Here is a 19,743-nt window from a genome sequence, read left to right as displayed (position 1 = left end):
CCGGGCCTCGCGGGGCCCGCCGGTTTCGGAGGGAGAGGAAGGGAGCGCGGAGGTATCCGCGGAGAGGGAGCGGTACCGAGAAGGTCTCGTGATGCCGGAGGCGGCCGCAAGGAGGCCCGGCCGGGGTCACGTGACCGCGGGCTGCGGGAGGGGGCGGGGCGCACAGAGCAGTGGTAAACAAGGCCCGCGGGCTGCGGGGGCGGGGCCTCCCCCGGGCCTGGCCCCGCCCCTGGCCTCGCAGTGGGGCGCGGGGCCGCTTGCCCTGGGGCCCCCGGGGGTCAAAGCCACCGTGGTGTCGTGTGGCGGGCCCGGGGATGGTCCCCAGGCTTGCAGTGGCAGCACGCCCCTCAGTGGCATCGCACACGTCAGTGACATCACACCTGCCAGTGCATCACACTGCTCAATGGCATCACACCCATCAATGGCATCACACCGTCAGTGACATCACACCCGTCAGTGGTATCACACCCCTCAATGGCATTACACCATCAATGACATCGCACCCGTCAGTGGCATTGCACACGTCAATGACATCACACCTGCCAGTGGCATCACGCACCTCAATGGCATCACACCATCAATGACATCACACCCATCAATGGCATCACGCTCGGTCAATGGCATCACACCGTCAATGACATCACACCCATCAATAGCATCACACTCGGTCAATGACACCACACCTGCCAGGGGCATCACACTCATCAATGACATCACACCCCTCAATGGCATCATACCCATCAATGACATCACACCTGCCAGGGGCATCACACCTGTCAATAACATCACACCCCTCCATGGCATCACATCAGTCAGTGGCATTACACTCATCAATGTCATTATACCCATCAATGGCATCACACGTCAGTGGCATCACACCCATCAATGACATCACACCTGTCAGTAGCATCACACTCGTCAATGACATTGCACCGTCAGTGGCATCACACTTGTCTATGACATCGCACCCATCAGTGGCATCACACCTGTCGATGGCATCACACCCATCAAAGACATCACACCTGTCAATAGCATCACACTCATCATGAGTCATCAATGACATCTCACCCATCAGGGGCATGATGCTGCATAGAAGTTCGGCCCATGTAGGCTGCCTCCCGACCTCTTCAGCCAGGACTTGTTTCCCAGTTATGGTGTGGTCAGTTCTCGCAGGTTCAGTGTGCTTGTGGAAGCAACGGATTGCCAGAGATTGCAACTCTCTGTAAAAACCATGCAAGAGGGAAGGATTTCGTAGGGTGATTGCTTTTCTTGAACTAACAGTGTCACTGGGATAAAGCGAGACGAGGTTTTGGATGTAAGACATTCCTGAAGAATGTCTGATGTTCTTGGGGAATGTCTAACATCCCAGCGACATCATTGGTCCAGTAAATGCAATCACCCTAAGAAATCCTTGCCTCTCCTGCTAAAGGGTTAATTTGGCCCTGCATCACTTTAAAGAAAATGGGCATTTTTAGTTCCCATGGTTGCAGGAAAGCATGCAGCGAGGCTCAGAAAGCATGCGATAAACCAAAAGACTCTCCACATTCATGTCATTTTGATCACCTTGTCATTTTAATCCAGCATCATGAGTCCAGAGAAGGAAGCAGACAGTTTTCGAAAGCTCAGATTTGGCAACGCGGCCTTGATGAAGTCAGGATCAAAAGGACAACACACCTGTGACATGTTTTGCAACTTGCCTGCACAGTTTTCATTTGCTAATGTTCTTCCATGAACAGCCTAAAACAGAGATATAAGGAAGCGCCATCTTTGCCTTCCCACTGCTTTCTCTGGGCCATGTGGAATTCCATTTCCAGAGGCCTCAGGGGGTTTGGGGGTTTTTTTGGCAAGTTGGTTCCTGTGGTGTTCTGCGCCTTTAACCCAGCATTTCTGATATATGAGATGGGCCACGCTTGCACGTGTCAGTCAGATTGTCGATTCAAATTTTAAAGTGCAACAGAAGAAGTCTTTGAACCCACAAAGAACTAAAATCACTTTCCTTGTATCACTTGTGAAAGTAGGAGTGAGCTGTGAGAAAACAAACCGGGGGGAGTGTATGTCCACGGCTACCGCAGTGGTAAACAAATGCACACTCATCTAGGTACCAAAAAAAGTCAGTGGTTTTAGGTTATTGATTGCTGTGGTTGCCAGTGTATTTTTAACACAGTGCCAAGGAATGTATTGCAGCCCCACCTCGTGGGAAACACTTAGTACTGCACACCTGAAAACAAGCCTTCCTACAACGCCGGCTGGTTGCACATTGCACACTGGCATCGCCCCACTGCCCTCGACACCAGGGTGGGCCTGGGCCAGGAGGGATATGTCTTTGGGCAGACCAGCTTAAAGCAAAGGCACAATCAGCACCTGCCTGCCACCGTGGGTCCCAGAGTCATGTGATGGAGCTGGAGCCTAACCTTCATTTGAAAAAAAAATATTTCCACCCCCACCGTTACACAAAACAACATGAAAATAAGACCCAGAGGTGGCTGATTCATGTTTATTTGAAATAACATTTGAAGGACAGTATAGCTAGGTGTATCTAATATAGCAGTAGAGCCCTTGCAGAGAAACAGTGGTCTGATACGCTCAAAATTAATGTTTTTTTCCCTTCAAATGCTAGCAGCGTTCATGCCACTGCTTATATTTTATGGTCTTTTTATATAGGGATGGATCCCAGAGTGCTTTATGAGCTAATATACAAAGGGATCACTTAATCTCTTGCTGAAAGCAGCAGCTGTTCTCAGACGCACAACATTATTCCCTTCATTCTGGAGAAAGGGTGCCGAGTTTGGGGAGGAAGGATGGGATTATCTAATACTATACATTTTGTAGGCCATTCAGAACCCTCAAACTACAATCTCCTCATAGCTTGGGTCTGAACATCTTTCTTTCTGTGGACTAGCAGGAAAAATTCTGTGGACTTCTGGTGATCCACAGGATATACTTTGTGAATCCTTGACCTGATTCTTCAGCTCATGTGACTATTCCCCTAGAAGCTAATGGGAATCTGTTCTCAAGGACTGTAGCGTAAAGCCTAGGCTCGATCACAACAGGTTTGATTAGAACAGTACCACCAGTACCCTATCTGTGGGCTAACTACTGCAGTACTAAGTGATATGTTTCACAGATCTGATCATTTTTCCTGTGGGCATGAGCTAGTTTCTCTTGTACCTGTGATAGGTGACCCTCCCTGGGGGGGTGAGCTAATTTAGGTCAGCTTTGTGCATTCCCATAATTTTGTATTTCATTTTGAGCTGGATGCTGCGTTTCCCGCCCCCCGCCCCCCTTGCAGGAGATGTGTTTATTTAATCTGCCTAGGAAAATAACTCAAATTAGGATGAGCTTCAGAAAAGAACTGGAAGCAATTAGCAGTGTTATTCCACTTTGACTTAATTAACATAACATTACAGTTGACAAAGGAAACACACAGGCACTAGTAGGGGGTTGCATGTGCTTCTTGCTGCTGGATACTGAAGCAAAGACTCCTTCAGTAACCGTGGTGATTGTGCATTCTTATTTAGATGCATACTGAACTTAAATGCCTTATCCACTGTGTCGGCTGTGATTCACATGACATGTATTTAGAACAGACCGCATTATAGTGTACTTCCTTTAAACACATATCAGGGGAGTACTGAAGTTGCTTAGCTGAGTAACACAAGGCAAGTCCCTTTTTGTTGCCATTTGCTCATACTATAAGGAACATCAATTATGTGCATACTGGGTAAGTGCATAAACTGTTTAAGTGCATAGCAGCTTCTGACCCCACTGTCTGCCTTGTTACCTGACTGTACTCAATTTAACTGCAAAATTGCTGAAACTACAAGCCACCAATTTCCAGGCTCCTAAAGAAGCCCAGACCTGACAATCTGCTATGAGAAAGGTCCTGTCAATTCCAAGGCTACAATTACAGGTGTAAGACCTCTCTGAAATGAGGTGTGTAAAGCTCAGCACAGGCTCTTCCTGTAGTCAGGGAGCACTGTATACATTGAAGTGAGATACATGCATGCCTGGATTAGTGCATGCAAAAATCTAGAACTCTTGGTTCCAAAACGATACCTTTTATTAGACCAACTGAGAAACTGCAAAAAAATATCTTTTTCTGCAATTTTTTTGCAATTTCTCAGTTGGTCTAATAAAAGGTATCGTTTTGGAACCAAGAGTTCTAGATCTTTGCATTTCTTTTCATCTCAGACCAACATGGCTACCATATACATCCCTGGATTAATGCATAGCCTTCTTCAGTCTGAGGCTGTGCCCTCAGAATACACCATACATAGAATTAAGCTGTCCTCAAGAAAAGCAATACTAGCCATGTTTTCAGTGTACCAGAAACTGGCACAAGCCCATACAGTTCCAATTCAGTCATCCATGCTAGCCTTTCTTCCTTCTTCCAGGGCCCTACAGAGAATTTTTCTTCTGGTCCTGGAACTTGCAAGGGAAAACCGATGAGATGGCATGTGAGTCAGCCAAAGACAGGAATAGAGGCATATACCTTTCAGCTTCTATGGCTCTGCAGAGATCAAAGAAGAAAGGTAATGTATCTTGAAGTTCATCTAGGGTGTGGATCCCTGGCAAGTCTCTGGGAGCGCTGTCAACTGCAGGGTTTATATTCACTGCAAAGTATACCTGGTTATGATTTGTCCACAACCAAAACTTTTAAGCTGAGTGCAGTGTTGCTTTCAGTTCAAGTTGGCTGGCCCGTCATTGGGCATGGACTACCATCTGGGTTAAGACCACTCTTTACTAGCAGACTGCTCTAATTTGGACATAAGCTGGCACCACTCATGGGCCACTGGCCCTCCCCTTCTTCTCCAGAAAGAACAGGCAAGCTCTCCCACGCTTCAGTGAGAACAGTACAGAGAGTATAATCAGGACAAAGAACCAAAGGCAAGGTTTTATTGAGCGTATTCCTGGGTCCCTTCTGCAGCTACTTTACCCAGCAAGCAGCAAACCCCCAGAGCCAGCCTGAATGGGTAGTCTGTTTTCCCCAGCAAGAATCAGATGCTGTAGCCACGTCCACTCTAAATCATGGAGAGGTTTGTGCATAAAGCTGCTTCAGAAGCTGGCTCCAAAGTGCTTCATGCAATAACACATCAGCCCTTTCGTCAGCTTGTCATTTTTCCTTTTCATTTAATGCCTGTAATGCTCTACATATGAAACCCTGAAGTTCCAGCGCACATCTTCGTTTTCCATTACAATGCTTGTTTTTGTAGTGGGAGATGTAATCCTTCAAATGCCTGTGTTTAAGAGGATGCAAATCAACTTGCTAGCACAATGCTTTGTGAACAGTTTCTTTCATGCAAAACTCTGCTAAATAAATAAATGTGGGAGGGAGGGTAGCAGGGAGGAGGAGGAAGCGACGCTGCTTCTATAAACAATAAGAATTAATTATGCAGGGAAATGAGAGAGATGGGCAAGGATCAGAAACCTCAGAAATTTGGAGCCTACATTCAGATCAAAATCCCAGAGCAAGAGCCCCTGCTTCATGCCGGGGAAAGTGAGGAGTCCGTCTGCAAGCTCAAGGTGCAATGGCACGTGGCCATGCATTGTGATTCTAAATTGTGCCAATAGATGGCACTATGAACAAAACAGCCTGCAAGAATTGGCCTTTACAAGGCAATAAAAGGACTGACTGGTTCAACTTTTCAGTGCAGCGCTGAGCACATTGTCAGAGAACAGCTAATAATAAATGATGACATACTTAGCACATGCCATAATGCACATGTGTGTGAGGGAGAAGGATAGGGAAAAACAGACACCATGGGTAGAAGGCATTATATAGCTATACTGGCAAGCTTTGAGGAGGATAAACTAATTTTTATTCAAAAACACGAGAGCATACTAGTACCTCTTGCAAGTCACCAGTATTCAGAACTTGCTGATTCTGTCCCCATCTCTGCTACAGGATCACCACATGACTTTGGGCACCTCACTTTACTGCTGCTTCAATTACTCCATTAACTAATTGTTTCACAAGGGCATTATGAGGGTCAGTTATCTCATATTTGTAAAGTGCTTTCTGATCCTTGGGAGAAAGGAAGTTACAAACATTAAAATTCTTATCGTGACTCACTAGCTGAAAAGCATATCGGAGAGAGGTTTATTAATAAGCATGCATTATCCAAATGATATATTAATACGTTATATACCCAAATAATAACATATGTCTATATGCAACCATGCAAAATTGCAGATGTATGTGCATCCATTGATATACACAGCTGCGTGTTCACGCACCAAAGGTGCAATGTACATGTGGCATACATTCCTAAATTTAGGAAAATGAATGACGGTTTTTCAGTTGCTAATGTGTGGGTATCACTATCTAATTCTTTTTTTCCATAGAAATTAGAGATGAAGATATATTTTGAAACAAAAATAATCTTGCGTGTATTAGTTTGTCAGACGGTTTTATGATGCTAACGTGTGTGTGCGAGAGGGATGGTGGGTCTGTACGTGGAAGATGTAAGGATGAGTTTGTGTATAAGAATACATGTTCCTTAAGAGCCATTCCTGGTTTGCAAATTCCTGTTGGTACCTTATTTCCCTTTGTCATGCTTTCTGCCCATGGGACAAAAGAATATTCCAGTAGAAAGTCCCATTGCCCCAATGAGTTCAGTAAGCTACTCCTGAACTTCAGAGCTGGGCAATGTGAATTCACTTCAAGTTTTCAAAGTCCTGGAAAGTTTTGATAAGCAAATACTGTCTGGGCTCTGCTTCTCCATTGGTTGTTTCTTCACCACCAGATTTTGACACAAATAATCTGATTGAAAAATCAGGGAGGGGAACAGGGGCAAAAAACAGAGAAAGAAAAAAAAGGAGAAGTATCTATTTCAGCAGACAGCAACCAAGTGAGAAAGTGGAAGAAAGCCACACAGAGAAGGCAACATCTTGCTGGCAGTTTGTCTGGGGAGATTTCAAGACTGAGCTCGAATCCTGCAAACCCAGTCCCCCAAACAGGTGATTTTTTTTTCTTTAAAATACACTTTTAATGGCATTGTTTATTTCCTTCCTTTGATGAGCTTTTGAAAGCTTTTACTTTACTTTTTTTTCATGCTTGCAAATATATGATATATTCCATTACACAAGGCAGTGACTTGGGCTGGGGATTTTTTGATAATAAGGTGCTTAGGTAAAACAGAAGAAACATTTCTTAAATCTATATGCTGCATATTCATTCCACACACACGCACTCACCCCGCCAGTTGGAGAGAAAAAAAAAAAGGTAACAGTTGACAAGTACAGAAAAGATATTACCATGTCTTCAAACACACAGGTTGCAACCAGCACCCTGCAACAGAACTCGTTTCCAGACGTGCCTCTTTGTACCTAGGCATAGAGGTCAGATTAACAGGTGTTTATGGAGCCAGATCTTCAGTTTAAGTTAACTGGTACAGCTTTATTAACATCAGTGGAGCTCTGCCAGTTTACACCAGCTGAGGTTTCAGCCTATACTATTCAGCATTTTTGCTTCTGATCTACCAATTTATTTAACACCCTCCCAAATGTTCAGATTGCTGTGACATGACTATTAACAAGCAGACTGAGTTTGAGTTCACCCCTGACTTATAGCCAGGACTGTTCAATACACTAGACAGGAAAGTGACAACCAATAAACTCACACAGTGAGCTGACACATGAGCTTATATATTAAAGGACTAGAAGATTTAACATGTGGTACCATGTCGGGCTATTTATCCTTTGAAGCCTGATCCAACATCCACGGAAATAAACGGGAGTCTTTTCACTGACTCCAGTGGATGCTAATAACCAATCCCCAACTCGCTTTTAAAGGACTTTGTTTTAAAAATTGTATTTAATCAAGATAGGCAAAGCTTTCCATCCACCTGATGGGGAAAATCATAATGGAAGCGTATTGCCCTTCACACAAAATCCATTGGCCCAAGTGTTCCATGGGGATGGGAAACTAATGGTTTCACTTCTCCGGTGGAAAAAATCAAATACAAATGATAGCTGTTGTGAGTGAGTAGAGTTTTGTTAGGCAGGACTAGTGACTGGATGATCATTTTGGGTGCAAAAAAGATTGAATTCTTTTTAAATGGAGCCAGTAAAACTTATCTGATTTGTACTCTTAAGAAATGGAAGACAAGTGGGGAGTTTTCCTTCAAAAGCAGAATCTTCTGTAAGATAGATCATTCTTTATTCTTGTAAAATGTTTTGGAATATCCTCTAAATGTAACGTGTGTGTTGTGGGGGGAAGTTTCCTTCATCTTGAGAGTCATGTCTGAATTAGCATATAAGGTGCCATTCTGCCCTGCCTTCCAAATTTGAACAGAGAGCATCTGAATTTCAGGAGTTAGAAAAGGATGAAGTCAGCTTCAGGAGGTAATGTATGTTCCAAATTTAGGACTTGATACCATATGGTACAGTCCTGAGAACACCTGCTACCAAAGGCAGCACCTACTGTTCTGAGTAATCCCAAAGAAGTTAATGGAAGCACTTTACTGAAAGTTTGCAGGATCGGGTCCCTGCCTACTGAGACCATTAGGTCTCTCTCCGTAATGGCATTCTTGGGATAGGCACAGCACCTATACCCTATCATTCATTCTGTGGGTGCTTGAGCTGTAGGATGTCAGATTTAATAGAATTATGACCCAGAAACCAGAAACGCCTGAAAATAACATGCGTGTCAAACTCCTTGCACAACTCTCAGCTTAACAACGATAAGCAGTGCAACCTGCTGCCCTCCCCTAGTTTTGGTGAGATGTTTCCTAAAGCTGCTACTGGCCACCCAACTGGGGATGGCAAGTATTATGTAACTAAAGGTATTGTTGTGAGCACTAGGATATGTTTTCACAGGTGAATGGCAACTGCAGGTTGTTCACTTCTAAGGTGCATTAAAGAGGCCTCAGGTATGCAGGCTGTAGCCATACTGGTCTAGAGGCAAAAGCAATCAGGACTCATAGTAGAGGGGATATCTTTTATTAGACCAACTAGCTCTTTGCAAAAAAATTTTTTTTGCAAAAATCTAGTTAGTCTAATAAAAGATATTGCCTCCACCTCGAGTCCTGATCGCTTTAAAGAAGCCTGGTTTTCCGAAAGTGCTGACTGGCCACCCCTTTAGGTGCCCCCTTTAGAACGTTTCAAATTCAGCACCCAATCCAGAATTCCCCAATCACTAGGCACTTCTGAACACCCAGGACATTAAATTCCTTCCATACTGAAACTGTTAAATTAGCCACTTACCTACTGCACATGCTTCCTCTGCCTGGTTTTCCTGTGGTGTTAACATGCACTCTAGAACTGATCTGATGCTGAATGTATATTCTGTTGAAGCAGCCAGAAGCAGTTGCATTTGGGACAGTCATCCCTAATTGGTCAGTGTATCTTGTGGGTACCCTTAGACGATAATCAGACAAGGCAACAGGCTCTCTAAAGAGCTGGATTCTTAACTAAAGGTTGAATAAAAATGTGCTGGCCACTGCACTGGTGCCTTAGGACAAGGTGTTGTCTGTTGGAGGCGGGGTTGGTAGTGCTGGTTTCCATACATATCGCTGGTAGATATTAGGAACAGTTGACCGCTTGCTTCTGATAATCTCTGTTTCAAAAACAGATAGTATTTTTCTCTCACAATCTGTGCCCCCAGCTTTCCTCAAAGTTGGTCGTGCAAATCACAAATGCAATCCAGTGCAGTTGTTAATTAACTATGCTGTGGGCTCCCAGTTCCTGTTTTCTCTGTAATGTGGGGTGGGGGAAGGTGACTTCCTTTTGTAACGTTCGGTAGTGCATCAAAGATTGTTGAACTCAGCACAGTCCCTTATTGGCAGTGGAGATACTGGGCCGTATTTGGATCTTAAGTACATGGGTGCAAATAAATCCAGACATCCCATTGATTTCCATCGACCCTTTTCAGATTAGACTTGTGAGCCAAATTCTGAGCTCTACTTAGGAAAGTCCCACAGACTTGAGTGGAAGTTTCATGCACAAAGGATTTGCAGGGTAGACCCTGTAACTTCGGGTGTGCCTGCACAGCACAACACAGAGTAGATTAGCTGGGCAGAAGTGCCTCGCTACTGTGGCCATACTGCTTGTTGCACTCAAACTAGCTCAGTCAGTTAGCTCCCATGTCACTACACGGAGACATATGTTGTGTGCTGCTTAGGAGGAATTACATACTGGATTTCATATTCCCACGCGTGGATCAAAGGCCTGGCTCATTTTTAGCCCTGTTTTTTTATTCCCTTTTAACTTCTGAATATCATGTAAAAGCTTTTACCCACCATGCTTCATGTCACACTTCAGGCTCTGGGGAAAATGTGCAGGAGGAAAAAAAAAAAAGAGTCAAAACAAGTTAGAAACTCCCAGATTTGGCCCCAGGGATAGGTATTGAGCAATGGAAGCCCTTGGGCTAGATTTACAAAGGCACTTAGGTACTTACAGGTGCAGCTGGTTCCTAGTGTAATTTACACAAGCACATAAGTGAGTTAGGCACCAAAATCTCATGGATTTCAATGGGTCTTTGCTGCCTGCTTTTGTAAATCCTACTAGGCTTCTCAAAGCCCTTGTAAATCTGGTTCCTTAGGACCTTTAAAACAAAATGGAATAAAGTGATGGCAACTACAATTACACACTAGACCTGAAGGAGTGGACTCAGTGGGCTCCTAGACTCTATACACTCTAAATGGTGCAGCTCCACAATCCATTCAGCACTTTTCCTCACTGCTCTATCCCGCCTTACTGAGATCATTCAGATCCTTCCTGCTCTACATGTGCCAGTTTTGTTCTTTTTTAGTAAAAATGTACATTATGCTTCACCTGTTCTCATGAAAAAAAAATGATCAGGCCCTCACCGGCCAGCTTGGAGCCAGGGTTTATTACCGATTTTCCAGGCAAAATATATTGGGGCTTGCTTTTACTGCCACTGTACTGAACAATTATGGGGAAAAATGCAAATGACCATGCAAATAAAAATCACCTGATCTTGCAGTGTATAACATAGAACACTTTTTTTCATGCTTTCTAGGACAAGGCCAGTTATTAGCCCTAGAAACGGAGAAGGGAGTGGGAAAGGGGAGGGCTGGGTTGGGTTGGGTTCTGGATGCTGAAGATAACAGATGCATTGCAAGAGAATTTCATATGATTAAATTTCAGCATTTTGTTTGTTTCTAACTTGTGCATTTCAACGGCCTATAATATTTGGATCAGATCTGAAAGGTAACCCTTTCCTGCCCAGAGCTTCTGCTGTGCCTTTGCAGTTTGTATCTTTACCAGCCAAAATATATGCTGGCATGGAAAAGACAGCTTTGTATGTATTATAGAAACAAATCCCATGGCACATCAAGGCTTGTCTTCTACTATTGTGCACTGGCTCTCTCATGCTGGTGTTAGTATTATGGTTATTACTCACACTGCAATAGTGGACAGGAGCCCAAGTCATGGACTTGGGACTCTTTTGTGTTAAATGCAATAAAAGCACAGAACTTAAAGTCCCTGTCTTGTAGATGGTTTCTAGTTAGCTCTCCCCACTTTGTGCTCTATTGGAAAGATTTCAGTCCAAGATGTAACACAGCCAAGTGGCCACAGCAGTGGACTAGCGCCTGGGAATTGTGGGTTCTATTCCTATCTGACCCAGACTTTGGGGCAAGTCACTTAACCTGAACTTGCCTCATTTTCCCCTGCAGTAAAATGACAATCAAGATACTTCTTTGCTGCAATCAAGTGTGTTGGAAGGCCTACATCTGTATATGGCACTTTGAAATCTGCAGTCAATAAAACCATTTTTGCATTCAGCACCAGAGAATATTTTGCAATGATACAGTGCTCTTCTTGCCTCATCAGTGAGCTTCAGCCATCTGCCTACTATGCTATCCACCCCCATTCCTAATTCCCCGTAGTTGCCCCTCCATCCTGACTTAATGGCAGGGACTTTTCACTTGATTTCTCAGTCCCCATGTAATTGGTTCACCCATGAACATTGAAGCAGGTTTAACTTCTGGTCATTAAGATGTGATGCACTGAGAGATGTGAGAGAAGCAATAGCAATGACTGTTCCCTGCTATGATTTGCCTCCCATCTTTCTGTGTTTCTGTCCAGGAGGTGAATAAAAAATGCCACGTTCCTTTTTGGTGAAGAGCAAGAAGGCCCATACATACCACCAGCACCGCTTTGTGGAAGATGATCTGCCTCTATACACCTGGGTTCCAGTAACCTCCCCCTGCACTGGTGAGTCAGTCGCCTGCTGGGTTTGTCCAAAAGTACCAATAACAGGGGTGGAGGACACAGGAGTGGCACTGTGCTACGTAGTTTGTTCAACTCAATTGAGTTAGCTTCAGTAAAAAGTGACTCTGAACTCATTAGACAGAGTGTGAAAACTTCTAGATGGGTCCTGGTATACAGACAAGTGGCCTCGACTCTATGTGAGCTCTCTGGCTCCCTCCCCTTCCTGATCGATGCAGCTGAATTAAACCTGCTTTAAGAAACTGATTTTGGCCTCTGGCTGCATCTCTCCTTTGATTTGATGCTTCCAGGGTCTGTGCTGCATTGGAGGGCTTTGCGCACACAAGTGGATTTAGAAACTTGAATGAATGTGTCCCATTGATTTCCAGTTCTTGGCTCTGATTGCATGGGGCCTTTTTTTTTTCTTCTTCTGCCCTCTTCCTATTTAAATATAGGTATTTATTCTCATGTTATCCCAGAGGACAGGTCTGGCATATGCCATTGCATTGGCATGGATCGCACTAGACAGCAGTAAAGGCAGCTGGTTTCAGCAGTCCTCTAGCCATCAGAAGACATGCCTGTAACGGGTGCTTGGATTTCCACAGGCTCCATCTACACCATAGGTATACACTGCCAATAGGCCCATCTACCACCTATATGCTCTGTAGGCCTAGCCCCATGTATTTGTTCTTTCTGTGCATATCCCCTGCTCTCTGACCATTACCAGCTATTAGTGCGTTACAAGGAGTACCACAGCACGGTAACACTTTTAAAAAAAATTAATATATTTCATGTTCCAGGTCAAATCAGCCAAATCAGTTCCAAATCATATTGATTGAGCAGGACTCAGCTGTTCCAAAAACTATACTGATTGAGCAGGCAGAACTTGATCGTTGTAAATATTATGTATGGTGCTACAACCAGCGAGCATCCTCCGTCCCAGGCACTCACCCTGGGACTTCAGATACTCCCAAATCCATTGGCAGGCATCCTACATGCAGGCCCAGGCCGGGAGATCTTGGGATTTGGATGCTCCACCACTTGATCTTAGCCCATGCATGATGTTGTGAAAGGAGAACTCTCCTTCCTTTCCTGCCAACTGCAGATCAAGGGCCAGGGTGATACGTGCTGCACCCACATAAAGCAGCCTTCCTTTCCTGGTGGCTTCCTACCCTCACTGACCCCTCCTCCCCCTTGTGCTCTTCCACTGCTGTCAGTGAAGGAAGAGGACTGGGGCTGTTATCTTCACTCCTCAGGCACAATTCAAATTTACTTTATTCAAATGTAAGATCAACTTACAGTGCATTCTGTCCCTGGCTGGGGCTTGAGAGCCTGGCCCTGTGATATCCCCATGTACAGGAGCAAGGAGATATCAGGGAAACCTCAAGCTCTCTGAAAAATCCTTTCCTTCCATGACATGTCTTGTCTTGTTCAGAACAAAGGAAGGGTTTAGACCTTTCAGTGCTGCCTTGTGCCCTCAAGCAGCCCTCCTCTGAAGTCTGTAGAGCTCATGTTTCAGATAGTCCAACTCCGCCCTTTCCAGCATCAAGCTATTTGTGCACAAGGAAGGAGGAGGACGCAGTATTGGGCATCAGTCTGGTTGAGGCCCTTAGAACAGATCCATCATCTCTCTGATTTGTAACAAGCAAAAGGGGACAGGGCAGTTTGGAATGGCCAGGTGCAAAGAAATGTGGCACAGTGACTACTAGGGAGACTTCTGAGCTGTCAGTCCCCCTCTGCCGCTCTGTGATGAGCCATTTTCCCTCTCTGTGGCTCACTCTCCCTGTCCCAGTCTGTAAAATCAGGATTATATTACTGCTGTCTGGCAGGCCAAAGTACATGATGCTGAGCACCGTGCACAAATGTTGTTGGACACACGTACATTATCGTAGCAAACCCACATCCCTCTAGGATAGCACAGCCCTCACTGTCACACACATCAAGTGTATCTGCTTCTCCTCCTCTGCTGATTGTTTGTTAATTGGAAGATGCAAGAGGGCAGAACTCAGATGTCTTCTCCAGGATGAGGATGCTTTGAACACAGGAGCTAAAGCACACCTCCAGGAGTTGTCACTACGGCAGGTTTTATTGACACACTGTTGAAGAGGGTAATGTTGTATAGGAACACACACACACATGGCCCCAGGTTAAGACAGCCTTGTTATTTTCCAACTGGAATAAACTAACCATGATCCTGTTCTGATCGCAGCCACAGGCGACAAGTCACCCAAGGAAATGAAAAGCCAGGACCCAGAACACCTGGTTCCAAAACAAGAGAAGGACTCTGCTGGCCTGAAAGAAGGAAGTGGCCCTGCACAGTATCTGAACAGAACTTCAGCTCAAGGTCAGCGCAAGGCCAGGACCAGGCCATATTCCCATGTGCTCGCTACCCAAATCTAGAGGCCCCTATTTTCATATCAATGGTCAATTATACTGTTTACGATGCAGCTCAGCTCTTTTGAGAACCTGGCTCTGATTGATTCCTGGCTGATGAAGTATGATGCCTGCTGCTTTGGGTGATAACTCTCATTTATTCTGAAGGCATCAAAATAGACATCATTCTTGATGATCTGGTGCATCGGTCAATGAGAGGCTTTTGAACGCTGACAGGATTTCATCCATCAGCACAGCACCCATCCTGCTTCCCACAGCCAAAAGGTAGGACCTTCTTGGCCTACAGGCACCAGCATCAGCAGCCAAGATAAAGGAAAGCCTTCGAGGTGCAAGCTAACTTGAGTTGGGATGCTCAGTTTTATACCTATGCCGCAGGCTGTGGTGGCCTTAAAGTCTGATGGCCATGGCAAATAGGTATCATGGAAGTTAATGATGGAGAAAGTATTTGCATGAGTGTCAAACCCAAACCAGACTCCATAACATTCTCTTCCCTTTCTCCTTTGCCATCTCAGAGACACCCATCTCAGCTCTGCAAATGAAGGACTGCAGAAATTTGACAACCTCCCCTGCCTTCTACAAGCCCAATTTCTCTTGGGACACCTTCCATTCCCCTTACAGCTACAGACAGATGTCTTCCACCATGCAGTCAGCCCTCTTGGAGCACTCAATTAGCTTGTACGGCAGCCACCTGCTACAAAGCTCTGAGCCCCCAATTGATTACAGCATGCATTACTCCCCAGACATGGAGACCTATCACTGTGTGAAGTGCAACAAGGTGGGTCACCCAGAGGAATCTCAGGGCTGGGTAGTGTTCACATATGCATATGCGAGGGTTTTATAAAATTATGCTGAAGTGCAAAAGGCCCATCTGGAGCCTGGCTGTCAGGGGGTCTGACATGATCAAGGATGGCAAAAGCCCATGCAGGCAAGGTGTAGTTGGGCTCATAGCTGCGCTAAGGTGCTACCACCTCCAGAACATAGCCCCTGCTTTAGCAGCAGGTCTCTGTGCACAGGAACCTGGCTCTGATAAGCAAAGATAACTTCCAGCCACAAAGTCTGGATTTGGATCTGAACTTCACCAGAACTGGAGCTGGCTGCATCTGGAGTTTTGGCTCAGTCCGTGGAAAGGAAAGGCTGGCTGTCATGTTCAGAGTCAGATGGAGACTTCAGGGAACATACGATGTTTGGATCCAGGAGTCTGGTTTGGGCCTATCTCTATGGGCAAGTAAAATGCACCTTATTTGCTTTTACTTGCGGCAAATGAGGGGCACTGATGTATGGTAAGTCCATAAGACGAGGCTCAGACATCATTGGCCCCCTGGGAACATCCCGCTTCTGAATCAGGCACTAAATGCACCTTATTGGTACCTTATAACCAGGAAGGAAAGCAAGCAAGGGACAGCTGGTCATTCACCCTCCTGACAGGGAAAATGGTCTGCACAATTGCACAATACATTGCGGCTCACCTGCCCCACTGGAGGGAAACGTCAAACTAGGGAAGCAACTGAAAAATGGATGCAGCTGCCTCCCAAAAAATTCACTGCAAACTTCCCTTCCCAGGTATTCTCCACCGCTCACGGCCTGGAGGTCCATGTCCGCAGGTCACACAGTGGGACAAGGCCATTTGCTTGTGACGTGTGTGGCAAAACCTTTGGACACGCCGTGAGTCTGGAGCAGCACACAAACATCCACTCTCAGGTTTGTAGCCCATGGCACTCTCTCCTCAAAGAGGCTGCCTCCTCTGATACTTCAGAGAAGAGGCTGGGTGAACCCCTGTCCCAACTGAGTCCTCCTCATTAGCTAGCAGATCTCATGTGGGCTGATGCATCTTGTGGGCCTTCACTGAAGAACTGGCAGGTCCTCCTGGAAAATAACAGCCTCAGAGTCCTCCTTATGTGTCTGGTCCCCCAAATCTCAATGCCATGCTTACTAACTCCCTCCACCTGGCAGAGGTTCATTTGCAATAGTTTCTTCCTGTGACTCACTACATTCTACAAGAGGCAGGTCTCTGAGACACTGGACAGTAAAGTATTTAGAGCAGATACCATACCTGACACTCTGAGGTCTCAGTCCATGGCCAGGGCTCTTACCTGCTAGTGCACTACAGATAATAGTAACACGTTCCTAGGAAAAGTGACTTGATTTGTCTGGCTCAGCTTGCTAACCTGGATGGCTTATGGGCTGTCCTCATGCTCCAGCATCTTCCTGTAAATGGAGATTCTGACGATCTGAGTTCTCATTTCCCCTAACAGGAGAGAAGCTTTGAATGCAAGATGTGTGGAAAGACTTTCAAGCGCTCGTCCACCCTGTCCACCCACCTCCTGATCCATTCGGACACGCGGCCCTACCCCTGCCAGTACTGTGGAAAGCGCTTCCACCAGAAATCAGACATGAAGAAACACACCTACATTCATACCGGTGAGAAACCTCCCCAAAGCAGAATGCACATGAACACCTGAGCCCACAACACTTCCACACACGCATGTGCACGGACATATCTTAGGTGAAGGGGAACCAATTGATGACAAGTCCATTTGAGGGCATGAGGCTCAGGCACCACTGGCTCCCTGGGGGTGTCCTGCTTCTGAATCGGGCACTAAAGCCAGCAGGGAGGTGTGAATGTATTTTCTCTAGAGTAGCGGTTTGAGTCAAACACAGCTGATTGCCTCACTTGTGAGAGACTGGGAGGGGAAATGAGGGTGGAGGGGGGAGTGAAGAAAGCATGCAATAAAAGAAGAGGGTGAACAAGAGCAGAAAGTCGACCGAACGAGATGGAGAGACTGTCACAGGCACAGAGAGAGACCTGGACTGGGCAGCTGCAGCAGAGAGGCCAGGCTCCTAGTATGCCATCCGGGCTGACCTCTCAGCCACAGAAGGGCCATCGATGGAGGTCCATGAGCAGGGTGGTATCTGGCTAGCTGCCCTGTGCTGCTCCCAAGCAGAGCCTGGAAAGGTTTGTTTCTCTTCCCCAGGTGAGAAGCCCCACAAGTGCCAGGTGTGTGGCAAGGCCTTCAGCCAGAGCTCCAACCTCATCACTCACAGCCGCAAGCACACCGGCTTCAAGCCCTTCAGCTGTGAGCTCTGTACCAAGGGCTTCCAGCGCAAGGTGGACCTGCGGCGACACCGAGAGAGCCAGCACAACCTTAAGTGAAGTCCTTTTCCAGAGCCGGCGCTCAGCGACCCAGTCCAGGGACGGGTATTCCCTCTCCTCATCCTGGTCTTCTCTCTTCCACTGCTTGGCTTAGGGCACATGCCCTGGTTAAATGCCTATCTACTGCCCACATTCCCTGGGGTCAGGTACAGCTCTGCCGTTCACCCTGGTATAGCTGTACACACCCAGACCCTCCCGTATCCTCCGTACCTGGCCAAGAACAGAGGTGGAGTGAGTGCCCAGTGTCTGACCTGATTACAGGCATGAGGCCAAGCCCCCATCCCAGTCCCTCCAGTGCAAATCCAGAGCAATGTCCCTGAAGTCTTAGCTCTGAATTTACACTGGGTACAGAAATTGCCCATCCTGTCTGCTAGCAATGTGGGGGGACTTCCAGGCTAAGAGCACCAATGGGCCAGCAATCTGTGCCAAGATGGCTCTATAACCACATGCTGCTTTGGTGGTTAGGAAGATAATCCCAGGGCATGCAAATCAGTTGCATTCAGTGAGCTGTGCTCAGCTTAGGCAAGGCTTAGGCAAACTTTCTCAGGGCATGTGTTTTGGGCACAGACACCTCAGCTCCCTTTCTTCCGCCAGGGCTTTTATTGTGAATAGGTGAAAAAAAAAATCTATTATTACATTTTTATTTTGGAGCTGGAGGGAGATACTGAAAAATCAGGCCCTAGCTACCCAACTGGGTACCACCAGGTTAACCGCATGGACCTCGAAGATACTTGGTGCTCAGGGGGAAGCGTGTTTCTTATCATTCTCATACATGAGGAAGTGGATACCTCCATCTATCTGTGCAGTTCTTGTACCTATCAACATAGCATGTGATAACCTTACAAGCATTAGAAAAACAATGTAGCATTGTCTTCTCCTTCCGTTCTGGTCCAGTGGTTAAAGCAAAGGACTTGGAACAAGAAATACTGGGCTCTCCTGGGCTCTTCTTGACCTTGGGCAAGCCACAACACTCATTTCTGCCTTGGTTTCCCCATTTGTAAAAGAGAGTGGGTATCACATCATCTCAGGGGAGTTGTGGCAATTAATTAATTCAGGTTCCTCAAGCGCTCTGAGGTCCTCAGAGGGAAGACACTAGAGCAGGGCAAGAGATTATTATTAGTAGTAGTAGTATTAGAAAGATAAGAGCCTACAAACGAGCAACGTAGTGCCATACTGGCCAAATCATCTGTTGCTATGTTCCAGGAAATGCAGGGAATGTCTACAGGAAATAAGGTGGTGCCATGCCGAACTATTCAAGCTTGCTCAGGGACTGGCCACAATGAAGCCACATTAGCAAGGTGTTCCATTCAACTTATATACCCTGCTTCTTAGTTGGGGTAAATAGCTCTCATACAGTGCTGCACTAATGTATCTATACTGCTCCCAACACCTGGGATGTGCCTAGTCACGTATCCAGTGCCAAATGGTGACATCCCTGGGACCTGGCTTGAGTGTAGCTTCCCTTGCTTTACCCCTTAACATGGGGGAGTGAAAAGACACCCTACTGCGACTGCCATTACACAGAGAAAAGAGGTCATGCAAGTGAGCCAGTTCACTTACTGTCAGGAAGAAAAGGGGTAAAGCCTGCTTTTGGTAATACCCGTGTTAATCCAAAATAATTTTCTGGACTCCAGTACGGGTTCTCTTTTGTTTCCCCTCCTTGCTTTTCCCTTGTACACTGTAAATACATATTTATACTTATTGTAATGTTTATTTTTATAGGACTGTAACAACTTGTACAGATGTGATAGTGTCTGTCTGGGATATCTGAATTCTGTATATTAAAAATGCCCATTTCAAGGCTGGCTTTGTAGCAGACCTGGTGCTGGATGTGGCCTGCTAGGTGTCTCTATAAGGTTCTAGTCCACAGCCTGGAGAAAAGTTTCATTTTGGGGCATGAGGAGGAATTGTCTGTACAATCCAGTGGCTAAAGCATGCTGAGCTGCCACAGGGATCCCTGTGCTCAAAGCCTGCTCACCAGCATGTGCAGAGAGCCTCACACAGGTAGAGGGTGACACATT

At 46.0% G+C, this 19,743-nt stretch overlaps 1 protein-coding gene and 1 long non-coding RNA gene across 2 annotated transcripts; one reads left to right on the top strand and one right to left on the bottom strand.

The window, feature by feature from the left end:
- Positions 1 to 4,882: 4,882 nt before the first annotated feature.
- LOC112551261 lies at positions 4,883 to 5,945 on the bottom strand. The gene is made up of 2 exons (XR_003095516.1): positions 5,849 to 5,945; positions 4,883 to 5,237 (listed from the first exon to the last, which is right to left on the bottom strand). It is a non-coding gene; the product is annotated as an uncharacterized LOC112551261 (long non-coding RNA).
- Positions 5,946 to 6,392: 447 nt separating this feature from the next.
- GFI1B (growth factor independent 1B transcriptional repressor) lies at positions 6,393 to 19,511 on the top strand. Its single transcript, XM_006029796.3, has 7 exons — positions 6,393 to 6,960; positions 12,055 to 12,183; positions 14,387 to 14,521; positions 15,084 to 15,346; positions 16,132 to 16,269; positions 16,824 to 16,989; positions 17,544 to 19,511. The coding sequence occupies exons 2-7, from the start codon at positions 12,069 to 12,071 to the stop codon at positions 17,720 to 17,722; spliced, it is 996 nt and encodes a 331-aa protein (XP_006029858.1). The 5' UTR covers positions 6,393 to 6,960; positions 12,055 to 12,068; the 3' UTR covers positions 17,723 to 19,511.
- The last annotated feature ends 232 nt before the right edge of the window (positions 19,512 to 19,743 follow it).

The sequence above is a fragment of the Alligator sinensis genome, unplaced genomic scaffold (assembly GCF_000455745.1).
Source record: "Alligator sinensis unplaced genomic scaffold, ASM45574v1 scaffold829_1, whole genome shotgun sequence".
NCBI lineage: Eukaryota > Metazoa > Chordata > Crocodylia > Alligatoridae > Alligator > Alligator sinensis.
Note: the sequence above shows the minus strand (reverse complement) of the source record. Positions and strands in the feature narration are given on the sequence as shown.